Here is a 17,788-nt window from a genome sequence, read left to right as displayed (position 1 = left end):
GGTGGCGAACGGGCCCTGGGCTAGGGCGGGACTCGGCTCTTCCTAGTCACCGGAGGCTCCTGCGCAGGGCCCGGAGGGCAGCGCGAGGGAGTGAGGGGGGGAGAGGAGGGAAGATCTGGGCGGCTTGGAGCTCTCAAGGGACGGCGGCAGAACCGAGTCCCGGCCGGAACCATCGGCGGCGGCTGCCGATTCCGAGGGGGAGACTTTTGGCTGCGGCACAACGCGGAAGCCTCTTGGCCGAGAGCAGCTGAGCCCGGCTTGTGGTCTCCGGCCGCCACCATGTCCTCCGACTTCGAGGGCTACGAGCAGGACTTCGCGGTGCTGACAGCGGAGGTCACGGGCCGGATCGGGAAGGTGCCCAAGCTGCTGGGCGGTGCGTGCGGGGGCTGCGAGCCGCGGGGGCGGGGGGTAAAATCCGTCACGTGGCTAATTGGACAAACCTCTCGGTTCGTCTCCTAAGCGGTTAACGGGCGAGAAGCCGCCTCCCCGGCTCACGTCTGGTCTGCCCCCCCCCCCCCCCGGCTGCAGGTGGGGAGCTGCTCCTCCCTGGACCTGTTCTCCTTACCTGGTGATCTCCACTTGTTAAGAGTGGGGCTTACTGGTTAATAGTCACATCCCTGGGGGGGGGAGCAGGGGAAGGCTGGGGGGGGTGCTGGGGTCGGAGATAGGGGGGGGCTGGTGCAGGGGTTTGGAGCGGGTGCTGAGGTGAGGAGCAAAGGAGGGCTGGTGCAGAGACAGAGATGTTGGCCTCCACTGAGAAGAGGAAGGGGAGGGGCCCTGCTTAGGTGCTACTTTCAGTGCCAGGGCGAGTGTGCTGGACATCTTGGTATCTAGAGGTTGTTGAGATGGTCTGGAGGGGGGTGATATACGAATCACTTTCTACCACTAGCTAGCTGGGGGTTCATACTAGGCCCCACTTCAGTCTTGCTTTGGAGTGTCCTGTCCTCCTTTCCACCTCATGCCAGCTAATAAGGTGGAGATACAGGTGAAACATCTTCAGTGGGTGGAAGTCTGAGCCGCAGCAGATGTTCTGGAACGCAGTCTGTAGGGGTCAGGAAGTGAACAGTAGCTCACTTTGCTCTCAATTCACAAGTGGGAAGGTATTTCCATAACCATGGACACATGCATTTTTTTAAGGCTAGCAGAGACCATTGAGGGCCCTGTTATTTCATCTTCTCTGTAACAAAGTGTAACTTTATTCTTGATATAGAATGTTTTGTTCAACAAGACTTTGCTCGGTGTTTGTACAGCATCTAGCACAATAGGATCCTAATCTGTGAAGTGATGCTATCACAGTACAAGAAGTTGATTTGATTTTTTCTAATTTTCTAACTAATTGGAGGATGATTGGAGAAATACATTAGGAAATAAAAGCTGATGACTTCATCTTTTTTGTTAAAGTTCCTTGGTGTTTAAGAATTCTGTCCCTCTTAGGGTGTGAATCAAGAATATACAAGTGATAGTCTGACTGCTTGAGATAAAAGACACTATCCCCTGACTAATAATGCTTTTCTAGAACTCTAGCATATAGGTGCTAAAACCATTACATATTCTCAACACTGTCTGTTGTCTGAGTTCTAATACATCTCCCCTGGCATGCTGCGTATTTGTAGGCAAACAATCTCTTGACCTCTTTCTCAGTTTTCTTTGGGTGTGCTTTTTTCTGAATTGAGAGAGGGAATCTTGCTTGCCTTCTTCATGTGGGCGTTTGTGAGGATTAATTATTTCAAGACTTGAAAAATATATTTGCTAGTTGTGAGAGCAGTGGGGGCTGAATCTGTCAGTTTTTTTTGCCAGATTCAACTTTGATTTAAAATCCATTTTATAAAAGAATTGTTGAATCTGTGAAGACCTGTGCTACATATAAACTGGTTCAGCATTATTTTCCTGAGAACTGCAGACAGCTCTCTTATCATTGTGATGTCTTTGCAGGGCTATGGTGGTGATAGGTACATCATAAGAATTGGAGAAAACAGAATAAGATGGGAGTAAAATACAATTAAAAACATGTCGTCTTAAGCAAGTATAAACCTGAACACATTCATGGGGCAGATTTCTTCTTTAGTCACTTCTCAGGGTAAAACTACACTCTAAAATGACTTAATTTTCATATTCTTTCTATTTGAACAATTGACATTTATTCCCAGAAGATTAATGTATTTCTCTAGCCATTCTCCAATGACATTACAAAAATCAAAGCAAGTTGTTCTAAACTTCAATTTTCTTGGTGAAATATTACTGTTTACAATCTAAAATTAAGGATAGAAGATTAACATAGAAAACTTTTAAGATTTAGGGCTTTTGTTGGTAAACCATAATTAAGAAGTTGCAGAGCAAGCTTGTTGAAAGCCATGTGCTACCGATATTTATAATGGAGACCATTTTACACGGTTTCTGGATTAATAATCAGAAACTGCTAATTTCTTACTAATTTTCCTGTTAAGATGAGATGACCATAATCTAGTATACTTACATTCTTTTGACATCACTTGCACTGTCCATGTAAATGTCTTGTATGCATTGTGAGATCCTTATTACTGTGCTGATTGTGTGTGCACAGAAGTGAGATACCGTTGACTTTTATCTGCATATGGTTAGCAGTGGAGGCGATAGACATCTTGTCAGTTTCATTTTCAAACTGAACTTCCAAAAACATTCTTTTTTTTTTTTTTCAAACTGCTGTTAGGCAGCATGGAGAAAGCATTGCTGAGAGGGATGATTCTGACCATTGTTAATACAAACAGGGTGCTCCAGATATATTGACAATTGTTCAGGTGGCTTTGGAGGAGATGTCGCCATAGGAACCATCATGATGCTGTCTGGATGCCGATGGAAGAATAAAACATTGAAACCTGGCAATTATATCTACGAGACATTTTCCTGAATTGGCTTCACTCATTAGAGCACCACTTCTGGACTCAGCCTGCACTGACAGATGGAACAGGATACTGTTGCAGAGCTGACTAGTGCAGTTACTGCAGAACATTAGGATGCAATGGGACGCTTTCCTGGAAAATTGCAGAGGCCTTATTCTAAAGCTGCAGCCTAGGACCCACAACATCTTTCTCTGTGTGGAACAGCATGTGGTCCTCACCCGCTGGAAGCCTCAACACCCTGGATAGCTACTGTCAGAAGCTGACCAATTTGGTGTTGATACATCTGCTGCATCGTAGTCATGGAAGTGTATGCTGTTATTAAGAGGATGCTACTCACTTGGGTAATAAAGCTTGGAGATGATGATGTGTTGAAGACAATTGAGGACTTGTAATACTTGTGGTTTCCATATTGCATAAGGACTACTGATGGAATTCACATGCCTGTTGGTTCCTTATCCCAACATCAGGCAGTGGAGTTCATCAACAGAAAGCGGGAAGTTATCCATGACTATATAAGGCCTTCTCAGTACTCATGGCAGGTTTGTTAACCATAACTAGTCTGGAAAGTGCCACAGCATCAGGATCTTTAGAAACCTAAACATGAACTTTGTCTTCCAAAACCACTATGCACTTTAATGGTATTGTAATTGTATCTGTTATATTAGTTGCCCCACTTCACCCTTCACCTCCATGGTTTGTTAATTCTTTTTCCAGGGTTAACCAGTTACTTGGTAAGCATTAGGCTTACTTGGTAACTGGTTGGACTGACAGCTGCACCATGCTGGAGCAGCCCTGGATACATCAGGCCAGCTGGCCAGATCCCAGTCGTTTCATTGTGGGCAGGTGGGGCCCTGTCTGTGCTTGAGTGGCCCAGGCATGCAGGGCCCTAAATGCAACCCACCAAAGGTTAAATGGTGGAATTGTTAACTGGTTAAAAGATTAAAATTATAACAGATATTTACATCCTTATTCTGGACACTTGTATAGAGAAAAGAGTTGCTTAACCATTCTCTGAGTTTAACTCGAATATAGACCTCCTGAGGTTATAACCTTAGTATAACATAGTAATAGTAGGCATTTTGGAGACTGCTGGGAATGTGGAAGCATCTCCTGAAAAGTCTGATGCTTCAGAGGAAGATGTGCCTTTTGCACAATATCTGAGAGCAAGGGAGAGCCACTCCAAAGGGTGGAAATTGAGACATTAATAAGATTGAACAGCTGAAATGGACGGGAAACACTACCCATACGAGTTGCATTCAGAAGCCAGCATTGTCTTGTAATGCGTGCACTAGGATGGTAATGTGTACGCAGTTAACCTGTAAGCCTGGGCTCATCGATTTAACCCTCACGGTTTTATTTATATATATATATATATATATATATATATATATATATATATAATATGACACGCACATGCACACACCCCTGCCCCCCCACACACACACCCTAGAGGCGGGGGGAAGGGAGAGGCGAGAGCCAGCGTGCTTGGGGATCTGCTCCTGTAGAGCCACCTGGGTATCTCTGCCCTGTGCTGCTGCCTCCCTCTGATGAGGGGCATGCAAGAGCCGGCTTAAAAGCTGGTTCCTTGTGTGTCCTCCCCCCCCCCCCCCCCCCCCCCCCCCCCGCTACGTAACATCCCTAGTGTGCACCAAACTAGATTGCTGTCTTTGTCTAAACAAACATTTAAAAACTGGCTGATCAGTACAAAGTGCTGTATAAAATAAATAGAATTTTGCAGCATGAATGTATGTGCTTCAGTGGGTTGAAGAATGTTATGTCCTACAATTACTGAGTGCTTGAGATGCCTTAGAACAGGGTTGGGGAACCTTTTTTGGGTCGGGGGCCACTGACCCACAAAAAAAAATCAGTCAGGGGGCCTCACACAAGCGAGAAACTGAGCCTCAGTTTGCTGGATCCAGGCAAGCTAGGGGCTGAATCTGGGCCCTGGGCCTGAGGTTTCCCTTCCCTGTCTTAGAATCTATGCAGTGTGAAATGACTAAACTGAAGTGTTCGGTCTACCTCGATTAACTTCACATGTATTAAAATCAAACGTAATTCATGGACATGATCAAATTGTGAGCTTAAGTACATTTTTGATTGGTACGTTCCTTGATAAGTGTTTGGCTACAACACAGTTGCACTGGTGTAATGTGTCTTTTTTATTTTTCTTTGTATGACCACCACCTTGCAGTTCTAAAAGGGGAGGCCGAGGTAGCTGAGGATAGCCAGCATCAAGGCACATGGGGAAGGGACGTGACCACATACTTTTCTATATGCACAGGATGGAATATGTTTGGGTGGCAGACTGGCTGAAGGAGGGGAAATTGATTTTCAAACTCCTGCTTGGCACTGATTTGGGCATGTGATGAGTGCTGGAGAAAAGCAGAGTGAGCAGAGGACAGCAGGTGCTGTACAAGAGTGGAATGTGACTGCCCTTTAGTGATAAAATCCTTTAGATACGATGGTGTGCAACCAGTCCCTGGAAGACACAAGCCTGTTTGGGGTTAGGGGGATATGGCCAGAGGACAAATAATTATAGACCACTAAATTTCTGGAATGAAGTGCCTTACCCAGAATTGTCACTGTTGTTGGGTTTTTTTTGGTTAGGTTGTGTGGGTCTTTTGGTTGGTTGGTTTGCTTTGTTTTTGTTGTTTTTGGTCTAGGTTTCATGAGACATCATCTTACACTCCTGTTTTTTGTTTGGTTTTATATGAGCGCCACACAGGCTTTTTTTGTTTGTTTGTTTGTTTTTTAAATGTGTGTATCCTCACAACAGCCCTGTAAAGTAGGAAAGTGGTTTTTACAAAGGGGAAACCGAAGCACCAAGTGACTTTAGTGAGTATTGACATGGCAAAAAAAGACCTGTGTCAGAGAGTCTCCAAGCCTGGGTCAGCTGTCTTGGGCTGGACAGCTAAGGATAGCAGAGTGGATTGTTCAGGCTGGAACTGGGATCCGATACCCTTCCCTTCAATGAGTTTCAGGTCCTGGGCTCCAGCCTGAGTCCAAACATCTACACTGCTATTTTTAGCCTCACAACATGCGCCCCAGTCCTTTGACCTGGGTTCTGAGACTCGCTGCCCAGGAACTCTCTCAAAGTCATGCAGGAAGCCTGCAGTGGAGCAGAAGCTGAATCCAGATCTTGGACTACCCACTAGGTATGTAGAAGTGTACACATGGAAATAGCTAACTGATGAGCCTTGGCTCATGGGTTAACCTTCACAGTTCCATGCACACACGCACTCCCACACTTCTGCCTCTGTATCAGGCAAGGGGCAGGTGGTACCACATGATGAAGCAAGAAAAGATCATTTGTGGATGCAAGCCAATTCATGCTGAAAAACCTAAAGCTGTACTGTAAAAACTGTTTTGCAAACAAAAAGCCTCTGACATCATTGTACGGAGGAAATGTTGGAGTTAATTAGCGTTCTGTTTTTTTGATCGGCTATGATAACCAACCAGGACAGTCCTATTTTTCTGCAATGGTGACAATGAAAGAGTGCTTTAGAATGAGACTGGCCGGGGAGAGGAAGTTTGGGAGTTTTGCCATTAGTTTAGTTGGACCTGGGTTGTCACTGCTTAGTAGAGTTTTGCCTAATGTTAGAGACTTGCTGAAAACTAGAAAGGCCTTCTGCTGTAGTGGTTGTTTCTGAAGACTGGCTGGGATGTCCTTTTCAGGGAATCTGGCATGCTGACTTCTCTAAAGGAGACACTGATGTCATCTGTAGCAGTGTGGATAGTTCTTAACTGGCTTTTGCCTTTTTAAATTTTGTGTTATGGATTTAATTAACGCTTTATTGTACAGTTGATACATTAGCTTTGCATGCATGCCTGTGTCATGTTGCTGTGTAGTGGATGATCCACTCCTGTGTAGTTATTAGTAATACTAGTAACAAGTAGTGTTAGTAACTTAGCTCTGGTGTCAAAAGCCTCTTGACTCTCACCTTCCTCCTCATTACCTGCCTCCTTACTTCCTGCCTGTTCCGGAGCACAGGGCAGCAGCTGGCTTTCCAGGAATGGTACTGGGAGCAGCGTGTAACCATTTGGCTCATGCATGTTGGTTACTCATTTAAATGGCTACACTCTTACATCCCTGGAATGAACTTGTGTTCACACTCTGTGTACCATTGTAATCAACTTTGCACAAGACTTGTCACGTAAGGCATTTGAAAACTCAAAAATTGCTGATAAATAATATGGCAAAATCTGTCTACCCACATGATGTGTAAAGTTATGAACTGTAATGCTCTGTACAAGAAAGTTTCATGCTTTATATCATTAACACTTAGACTTTGAATAAGATTTATGAAAACTATGTATCATGTAAGGTGTCAATGGAAAAGTTATGGTTTGTTAAGCATGGTTAACTGTTTATATGCATGTATAATCTTTGTATATGAAGTTTATGAATATTGGCTGTATGCTGGTATCTTAAATCTGTGTTAGTATTCCTGGATGACACCATCTAGATAAATGTACATCACGCACGGACAGCTATGTACTGATGGCCCATCAAGTGCACACAGCTCCCACAAGGGGCCATAGAAAAAATTCATCTGGCCCAGATAGCTCTTCTTGAGGATGCCTCAGACAGCAAGGGGCCAATGGCCACCCAATGTAAATTGGCAAACTGTGATATGCTTGTGTGACCCTGAACTCCATCTTGAGCTGGTAACTTTCTGCACACTGAGACTATGGACTTCATTTGGGACAGTATGTTTACATATCAATGGTAGAAGATGTAAAAGACACCTGATACATCTCCATGTTGCCTCTTTCCTTCCCTAATTGCCTGAACTATGACTTTACAACTGAAAAGAGCATCTTAAACGATAGACTGGAGAGACCTTCCAATCTTTAGGAATTTACCAGAGACACTTTACAAGCCAGAGTCTGTTCCACCACTGCTATAAACCTGATATAAGGACTTTGAAATCATTTGTATGCATATGATCTATTAATCATTTATAACTTCTTTTACTAATAAATACTAGTATATTGAGGACTGGCTGACAGCGTGATATTTGGGCAAGATCTTATGATTCATATTGCCTTATGTGTTCGATCCTCTGGGATTAGGAAGAACTTCACATGATTAATAAGGTTTTCATTAACCCCTCAACGTATTAGACTTGTTTATAGATGAGAGACAAGGCATGGATTGGATAAGGGGGATTGTCTGGTTTCTGGTTAGCTAATATGGAGCTGCAGACACTGTTTTGTTCCCAGTTTTGGGAATTGTCTGGTTCTTGCAATCTGCCCTGAGTGCAGCATTTGCAGTATGGTCCATCCCAGGTACCCAGTCACATGGACATACACTGAAATCAGGAGTGGAGTGTGTTACTCATATAAGAGTGGGGAGTGGTTAAACAAGTTAACCAAGACAAAGGGCTAGTGCCCCAGTCAGGGGTCATCAATGTAGTAATAGGCACTTTTTTTTTTTTTTTTTTTTTTTTGCGCCACAAGGAGGGGAAGGGACAAAGATCTGCATCTTTTCAAAGAAACAACATGGAATGTCCTTCAAGCAGGAAATGCATTTGAAGGAGGGATTAAAAACTATTAAAAGGAGGGACAAACACCATAAGGTGGTACTCTTCCTCTGCTCCTCCCCCTTCCCTTCCCCTCCACTCCCCTCCCCACTCCACCATTCATCTTACTCATTTAACCTGAAGAGACAAGAAAGAATCATTGAACTCTGGGAGAGATTGGTCAATAAGTGTTAGGACCGTGTGATAAACTTTACTTTACTTTGGCACTAAAGTTTTAAGCATTTCTGGATTTTATGTCTCTTTGCTTGTACTCACAATCTGTCTCTCTATAGTTAATACATTTGTTTTATTTTTTTTCATCTAATCCAGTGTTTTTAAGTTGAAGTGTCTGGGTAACTCCACTTAGATGGTAATTGTGTGTATATTTTTACCTTAAAGAAATAATGGAGTGTAACAAACAGGGTTGGCACTCACCTCGCACAAGCGCTCCTGTTTTGCCGAGTGCAGGTTCTTGCACTCCCTCCATCTTAAAAGCCTTGCTGCTGTTCAGCCCTCTGGCTAACTCTTTGTGTGATAACAAACCCCTTCTGGGTTACTCCTCTAACAGGGACTCATCCCAGTGTCCTCTGTAGAGTCTCTCTGTTTGATGCCGTTCCTTCAGTTTGTTGTCCCACTCTGAACGAGAGTGGTGCCTCAAGGGCTTCCCCTCCTGGAGACAACTCCTCGGCCCTTAGCTCAGGGCTACCTTCAAGTCCATCAGTCTTTCAGGAGCTCTCCAGTGGGAGCTGTCCCTGCTTCTGCCAGCCAGCCACCTCTGACCTTCTCCCTTCCAGGACTGGGCTGTAACTTGAGCTGCCTCTAGTCCTGCAGCTTCTTTTGTAGTCCCATTTGGCTCTTGATTGGCTGGTTTCTTCCTACCCACTTTAGCTGCCTGGATGATTTCTCTATAGCCCTTGTGACTTTAGGGACTAGCCCCGTTACGTGGACTTAATATTTTTGTACTGCCCAGGAGAATGTTGGACAGTACGTGACAAACATTTCTGGGATAAAACTAGACTGGGAGTGTGTATAACCAAGGCTAATGAAGGCCAGAGTGTAACGCAAGTGTGGCTGGCAAGCTGCAGCCACTCTCTCACCCTCAGGGTGTGACTTGCATGCTGCAAGGCTGTTTGAGAGTGGTCCTGGTGGGAGCTACTATCAGCGGCATCAAAATTGCAGGGCAAGAGTGACACTGGACTGGGTTGCATTATGGTATGTCACAATTACATTAAGTTTACACCAGAAATAATCCTTTGTGTCAGATACTCAGGACTGGCACAAATAATATGTGTGTTTTTGTTTATACATTGGAAAGAGTAAACTTCTATTTCTCTCTTCATAATTCTATTTTAGATGAGAAGAAGCAGATGGTTGCTAATGTGGAGAAGCAGCTAGAAGAAGCAAGAGAGCTGGTATGTCACAGAATTTACTATGTTATATGAAAGTTCCGATGGAACAAATAAATACAATACCATTAATGTAATGTTCAACAGATGTTTAGAAATGTTCTATCTATAATACAAGCAGGAATTGTATCAAATGTTAGAGGGTGTGAAGTTTTTTGTTGGGGGTGTGTGTGGTGGTGGGGGTTTTTTTGGGGGGGGGAGGGGTATCTGGGCAGGTTGGACCTCCCTGGTTTGGTTCCTTTTGGACCTGAGCAGTCTCAGACCAGGGAGTTTGCCGGACCATTAGAGGTCAGAGCTTCCCCTGTTGGTTGCCCGGCTCCCGTGCTCCTCTCTTTCGGACCTTTGCCCGGCTGCTGGCCCCCATAACGCTTTCCTGGTATTGCTCCCCACACTGCTGCCCACTCACTGCCCCAGCCAGGACCACTTGGCCGCTGCCGGCCCCACTGCTGCAGGGTGTTACCAGGGGTTCCCAGCTGGGGCCGTTCGGCACCCCTTGCCCTTCTGCTGCCAGGTATTCCCCAGCCAGGGCGCCCAGATGCTCTGCTGCTTGGGCCGGCTTCACTGCCACTCGGGATTCCAGCTGCCCATCTCTGCTGGCCCCATTTCAGCTCGAGGGTTCCCCAGCAGAGTGCCTGGTCACTCCGGCCCTGCTGCCACCAGGGGTTTGCCAGGATTCCTGGTTGGGTCCATCCAGCCGCAGATAGCCCCACTGCTGCCAGGGGTTCTCCAGATGGGGTGGGAGCTTCAAAGATGCCACCTGGCCCAGTTGGGGCTCCCCAGCCCCTGTGTTGCTCCCACCTTTGGTGCAGCAACATCCGTGGCCCTGCCAGACGATGGATGCTGGCACCATTGGAAGATCTTAAAATGCTATGGGAATTCTAATTAATATGAACTGCCTAATACTCCTGTGAAGTAGATTACCCATTTATTACACAAGAGATTAACTGAGGCACAGAGCTGTTAAGTGAGGTGCCCGAGATCTTATTGTGACTTGATGATGATACTGCATGTGGATCATAGAAGAAATTGCCTAGATACTACATATACTTGATTCAAAGTGTTCTGCAGAGACACCATCTTCCAATAAACCGTTGTGGGGTTTCAAAGTATTCCCGTTCTCGACAGTCATATTTCTTACAAATTCTGCACTATTTTTATCATAAAAAGGAAAATACCAATGTTAGAAAATTAAACAATGGATTTCAGGTGGTAAATATCCAAATGCGTGGCTTGTGTGTGCCCAGAATTTCGGAGCAGTTATTTATTGTTTGTATTCCTGCAGCAAGTTATGTAAAGGGGAGGGGGAATAAAGAGGGAAAAAGAGAGAAATTCTGCTTGTGATGACATCCACGGATGCAAGACTATGTAAGAATATACATGCTTTTTCTAATGTTTAAGTTGATATCAAAATGAGGGGAATGTAATCTTAGTGTTTCATCAAAGTATGACCTTTTTCCTCTTAATATGTTGCACCTTGTGGAAGAGGTTTGGAGCATTTCAACTGAAAATGTATACAAGTCTTACTGCATATTCCTTGCCTATAGGTTAAGGGCTGAGTTCTGCTTTTGACTGTGTACATGTGATTTCCACTAACTTTACTGGAGGGCCCGTACTTGCTTCTGATGGCTGAAATTTACCCTTATTCTCATGAATTCTCAAGCCAGGAAAAGTCAGGGAAGCACCTAATTGTTTGGACTATTTTCCCCATTGCTAATCTTCCCCAGTTTTTATAAGCCTCTTGGTTGAATTCTAGTAATTACTCAGTAAGGCGCTTCTTCATCGAAAGAGAAATACATTTTTCTTTTGGCAAGTATGGCAAGATACAAGTGTTATGGTTCCTCTTTGCCTAAATGTCTGGGTTGTAGTTGAAGTTGTGGCTGAGACGATAATGAGATTTGGCTGCTATTCAACTCCAATTGAGGTTGTTTTTTTTAGTTCACTTGTGGGGGGTTTGGTCTCCCTGTTACAACTGGATTGAGTTTGATCTGCAGGTTTCCAAAATATAGTTTGAGCATTAGGCTCTGAAGATGAACTTAGTGATTCATTCCTAATCTTTTTTTTGGCATCACAGAAACTTGGTGGGATAATACACATTGTTGGGATGGAAGGGTATAGCTTGCTCAGGAAGGATAGACAGGGAAAAAAGGGAGGTGGTGTTGCCTTATATGTACACACTTGGACTGAGGTGGAGATGGACATCAGAGACGGAAGTGTTGAGAGTCTCTTGGTTAGGCTTAAAGGGGTAAAAAAACTAGCTACAGGAATAAAGGGAAACAAGAAGATGTTTTTATAAATACATTAGAAGCAAGAGGAAGACCAAGGACAGGGTAAGCCCACTGCTCAGTGAGGAGGGAGAAACAGTAACAGGAAACTTGAAAATGGCAGAGATGCTTAATGACTTATTTGTTTCGGTTTTCCCCAAGAAGTCTGATGAAGGAATGCCTAACATAGTGAATGCTAGTGGAAAGGGAGTAGGTTTAGAAGATAGAATAAAAAAAGGACAAGTTAAAAATCACTTAGAAAAGTTAGATGTCTGCAAGTCACCAGGGCCTTTTGAAATGCATCCTAGAATACTCAAGGAGCTGATAGAGGAGAATAGCCTCTAGCTATCATCTTTGGAAAATCATGGGGGACAGGAGAGATTCCAGAAGACTGGAAAAGGGCAAATATAGTGCCCATCTATAAAAAGGGAAATAAGAACAACCCAGGAAACTACAGACCAGTTTAACTTCTGTGCCAGGAAAGATAATGGAGCAAGTAATTCAGGAAATCATCTGCAAACACTTGGAAGGTGGTAAGGTGATAGGGAACAGCTAGGATGGACTTGTAAAGAACAAATCATGTCAAACCAATCTGGTAGCTTTCTTTGATAGGTTAACGAGTCTTGTGGATAAGGGAGAAGAGGTGGATGTGGTATACCTAGACTTTAGTAAGGCATTTGTTACTGTCTCGCATGATATTTTTATCAATAAACTAGGCAAATACAACTTAGGTGGGTGCATAACTGGCTGGATAACCGTACTAAGAGAGTAGTTATTAATGGTTCACAATCTTGCTGGAAAGGTATACCCAGAGGGGTTTCGCAGGGGTCTATTTTGGGACTGGCTCTGTTTAATATCTTCATCAACGATTTAGATATTGGCATAGAAAGTACGCTTATTAAGTTTGCAGATTATACCAAGCTTGGAGGGGTTGCAACTGCTTTGAAGCATAGGGTTAGAATTCAAAATGATCTGGACAAACTGGAGAAATGGTCTGAGGTAAACAGGATGAAGTTTAATAAGGAGAAATGCAAAGTGCTCCACTTAGGAAGGAACAATCAGTTTCACACATACAGAATATGAAGCGACGGTCTAGGAAGGAGTACGACAGAAAGAGATCTAGGGGTTATAGTGGACCGCAAGCTGAATGAGTCAACAGTGTGATGCTCTTGCAAAAAAGCAAACATGATTCTGGGATACCTTAACAGGTATGTTGTGAGCAAGACATAAGAAGTCATTCTTCCGCTCTACTCTGCTCTGGTTAGACCTCAGTTGGAGTATTGTTTCAAGTTCTGGGCACCGCATTTCAAGAAAGACGTGGAGAAATTGGAGAGGGTCCAGAGAAGAGCAACAAGAATGATGAAAGGTCTAGAGAACATGACTTATGAAGGAAGACTGAAAGAACTGGGTTTGTTTAGTTTAGAAAAGAGAGATTGAGGGGGGACATGATAGCAGTTTTCAGGTACCTAAAAGGGTGTCATAAGGAGGGGGAGAAAATTTGTTCATCTTGGCTCTGAGGAGAGAACAAGAAGCAATGGGCTTAAACTGCAGCAAGGGAGGTTTAGGTTGGACATTAGGAACCTTACTGTCATGGTGGTCAAACACTGGAATAAATTGCCCAGGGAGGTTGTGGAATCCCCATCTCTGGAGATATTTAAGAGTAGGTTAGATAAATGTCTATCAGGGATGGTCTTGGTCAGTACTTGGTCCTGCCATGAGGGCAGGGGACTGGACTCGATGACCTCTCAAGTTCCCTTCCAGTCCTGGTATTCTATGATTCTATGAAGTGATTATTCCAGTTCCCCAGTTAGTGCTTCTTATGAGCACTAATACTGAGTTCTGTCTAAACTGTATGGCTGTGTCTACACTGGCATGAATTTCTGGAAATGCTTAAAACGGAATACTATTCCGTTTTCAGTTTTTCCGGAAAAGGAGCATCTACATTGGCAGGCTGCTTTTCCAGAAAAGCCCTTTTTCCGGAAAAGCGTCTGTGGCCAATGTAGATGTACTTTTCCGGAAAAGAGCCCTGATCGCCATTTTCACGATCGGGGCTTTTTTCCGGAAAAGACTACTGGGCTGTCTACACTGGCCCTTTTCCGGAACAGTGTTCCGGAATAAGGACTTATGCCCGAGTGGGAGCAGAATAGTTTTTCCGGAATAGCAGCTGATTTTTGTACAGTAGAGCGTCGTTGCTTTTCCGGAAATTCAAGGGCCAGTGTAGACAGCTCGCAGCTTATTCCGGAAAAGCGGCTGATTTTCCGGAATAAGTGGCCCAGTGTAGACACAGCCCAAGTGCTCCAGTGATGAGACTTTTTGTTCTATATCCTATATAGTTTAATGATATTGTGGAAATGCTTTTTTTATGCTTGAGCATGGAGGTACAAGCAAATATGTAGTGGTCATTTATCTAGCAGGAGCCTTTGTTCCACAGTCAGATCCTACCTGTAGCTAGAACCATGGGCAGGGAGTTTGGAGATTTGGGGTCAGTACATGACTCGGCCATAGATTTTCTCTGTGGTCCTGAGAAAGTTACTAAAAATCAGTCTCTCTCCTTGTTCAAAAATAGGGATTTTATTTCCTTGCCTCATGTTCCAAAGCTAAATTAAATGATATTTAGGTTTGATATTATGATAATTGGAGCAATGCAAATACGTAACAGACCTTCTGTCTTCCCTTCTCTCTCTCTCACAGTATTGGTACAAGGCAGTTACAAATTTTTCGTATTTGGTTTTCTGGGCCAAGTAATTCTCTGCCATTGCTTGTTGAAAAATGAGCAGAAATTGACTTAATAGCTTTTTTTTATTCTCCTTGTGTTATAATAAATACAAATTTGAGAGATCTTCTCCCTCCCCCCGATTTAAAAAGAAAATCCTCCTTTAACGTTCTCATCCTAATGATCTTCATTTAATTAATGTGCTTCATCTTGCTTTCATGCTTTTTGTTTTTAGATCTCATTGCTAATACTACCAGACAGGTACTTAATGCAATTATTGCATTATTATTGCTTAAAGCAATTACCTAACATGTCAATGATTAATGCCACATTTTTCTTTTAACAGTCATTGTGAACAAAAATTGCTAGTAACAACTGATTTGAAAAGTTTCCTCTTTAAACTAAAGGCTACAATAGAAAAGCAAAACAAACCACTGACATAAATTGCTACCACGTGTACTCTTGGTATACAGATTTGCTAAGTTGTATTTTCTAGTGAAAACATTGTCATTGGGCAAAATTTTTCTGGTTTAATTCACTTTATTTTGGTTTGTTCTTGGTAACAGAATTTGTTGGCAATACCTGAAGTTATTGGAAGCCTAAGAGTTAATTGTGTTAACACATGTTGTTGGCTTTCTAACTGTGCCAGAGCACAATGCCAATGCTGGAATTTAGTTGATTTAGGCTATATAGTTTTTCAGCCTCTTACACTCCTTTAACAAGTATGTGATCTAAAATTATTGATAGCTGAAGTAAAATATTGTAATTTTAACTACTGTACCTATCTGTAGCACCTGAATGCTATTTGATGGTGTTTATGCTTTCCAAATATCAAGGTAGTCCAGTTTTGGTACCACATGACAGGTAAGATGTGGGCAAGTTAGGAAGAGTCCAGAAGAGAACAACAGAAATATGTCAGCTTTTTGAAAACTTTTATCATGACAAAAGGTTAAATTGGGCATGTTTGCTCTGGAGAAGTTTGAAGAGAAACCTTATAAATCTTTGAATGGGTTCAGGGATTATCAGTTGTTTTGTCCTACTTTCAGGAGACACAGAAGTAATGAACTTAATCTGGAGCAAGGGATATTTAAATTAGATGAGTGCTTTTCAACCTTTCATGTTTGTGGACCAATTTATAAGCTTTGAATGGAGTTGTGGATCCTTTTAGAAATTTTAGACATAGTCTGTCAAGCTCCAGGAGATCATAGGCCACAGATTGAAAACCACAAGGATACATATTAGGAAAAGCTCCTAGCCTCTGGAATAGGCTTCCAAGGGAGGCTGTGGGATCGCCATAATTGGAGATTTTCAGGAAAAGATGGGACAAACCCCTACCAGGGGATGGTCTAGGTTATTTGATATGCCTCAGATCAGATTTGATGACTTAGAAGTTTCCTTCTAGACCTACATTTCTGTGATATGTGAGAATGAAGAGGTTCTCTTTGCGAAGCACAAGAGATAGAATGCATGTTAGTACTTCATTTATGTATGCACCTTATTTCTGTAGATATAACCTGATTGGATAGTAAACAGATCTCATGTTTAATAAAGTTGTGTTTCAGCGAAGGCCAAAGTACAGGTTGAACCTCTTCCTCTACCACCGTGTGGCCTGGCATGATTTAGTTACTCACATGTTGACTTTTCATGATTGTGCCCAAGTTTCCTTTGGTCTCATAAAGCAGTGGTTCCCAACCTTTTTTAATACCGTGGACTGGCAAATCCATTTGCAAACTTTTGGTGGACTGGTAACTTTGATTTGAATACTTGCATATTCACTATGCAAAAACCATTTGCATATTCATTATGCAAAAACCATTTGCATAAAATCAAAGCCCCAGCTCCGAGAGGTGCCACAAACAGCCCCCTCTGCCTTGCCTCCAAGGGAGCATGCACCTATCCAACATGCAAATGCCACACGCGTTTGCTGCCCATCCCAAACCACATTTAAGGAACTGCAGCTAATGTCTACATCATGAGTTTTTTGTGGCTGAAAAGTTGTGATATCTTATGCCTCTCCGGGACAGGCGCAAAAAGAAATGTCAGAAAATATGCTAATGATATCTTGCAACTTATGCTATTGAGTCCCTCAGCATATTTTCTGCTGCAAAAACTCAGTGTAGACAAAGCCTGTGAGATCATCATATGGTAGAAGGAGAGGGATGGTGTTTTCAAACCCTGCATCGGATCTAGCTGGGAGCCAAACACTCAGTCCGAGACAAGGAGAGAAAAATACACACAGATTTTATCTTGAAAGTTTTGCATGGGAAGGTTTCTTATCTGCCCAGCCAGCTCCCTCCATTGACACCAGTCTTGCTCCTGCCCTGCCATAAAGGAGCAGGCAAGGTGGGGGTGGACACAGCACTGCTTAGAAAACGGGGATCCTCCTTTGCCAAGACACACAGTTCGAGTCTGGAGCTGGGAGAGCAGAGTCAACAGGAGGAGAGGGAGGGGGCAGGGAGAGAGGCAATGGGATTTATAAAGGAGCTTCAGGTGCTTAACAGCAAGGAGCCAGCTGAGTCCCCTTCGCGCGAGAGAGGAGGGGAAAGAAGCCCAATGCAAGAACACAGAGAGGGGAGAAGTAGAAGGGATCGCAGGTTGGGCGCCCATGCTGCTCTGTGCCCATCTTTGCATGAGGCAGGGGGAGGTCCAGTCCCAGACCAGCTCTACGGCTTGAGCTCAAGGCTTTCTGTGTTGCATGTTTTCGTGCCGCCTTGTGTGTGCTGCCTCCCCTTAAGGGCACCCGAACCTTTGGTACCCTGAATTTTCAGGAGTCCTATGGACCTACGTGTGTTTTGAATGCCTAAAGATGTCCCAGGAATCCTTGGACATCCTTATGCTGGTGATTGGGTGTGATCTCTCAACCCTTGTTTTCTCATGGAGGCCAAGATGGCACATCTTTTTCCACGCCTCATAGTCATTCCATCGCACAGCTAATTTACATACACAGTCACCCTCACCTGAGGGTGAGATGGTTTGTAGTGAGCAAGACCATTTGCAGGGTTACTCC

At 43.6% G+C, this 17,788-nt stretch overlaps 1 protein-coding gene across 7 annotated transcripts in view; it reads left to right on the top strand.

Annotated features, from left to right (window-relative positions):
* Positions 1–38: 38 nt before the first annotated feature.
* VTI1A (vesicle transport through interaction with t-SNAREs 1A) overlaps positions 39–17,788 on the top strand; it is a 368,659-nt gene continuing 350,909 nt past the window's right edge. For all 7 annotated transcript variants that reach the window (XM_075935464.2, XM_075935466.2, XM_089780209.1 and 4 more), the window contains exons 1-2: positions 39–373; positions 9,755–9,813. In XM_075935464.2, coding sequence (XP_075791579.1) covers positions 280–373; positions 9,755–9,813 — 153 coding nt within the window. In that variant the 5' untranslated portion in view covers positions 39–279. The remainder of the gene's footprint in view (positions 374–9,754; positions 9,814–17,788) is intronic.

This window comes from Pelodiscus sinensis, chromosome 8 (assembly GCF_052426305.1).
Source record: "Pelodiscus sinensis isolate ZL-2025 chromosome 8, ASM5242630v1, whole genome shotgun sequence".
Taxonomy (NCBI): domain Eukaryota; kingdom Metazoa; phylum Chordata; order Testudines; family Trionychidae; genus Pelodiscus; species Pelodiscus sinensis.
This window is presented reverse-complemented; position numbering and strand designations above follow the sequence as displayed.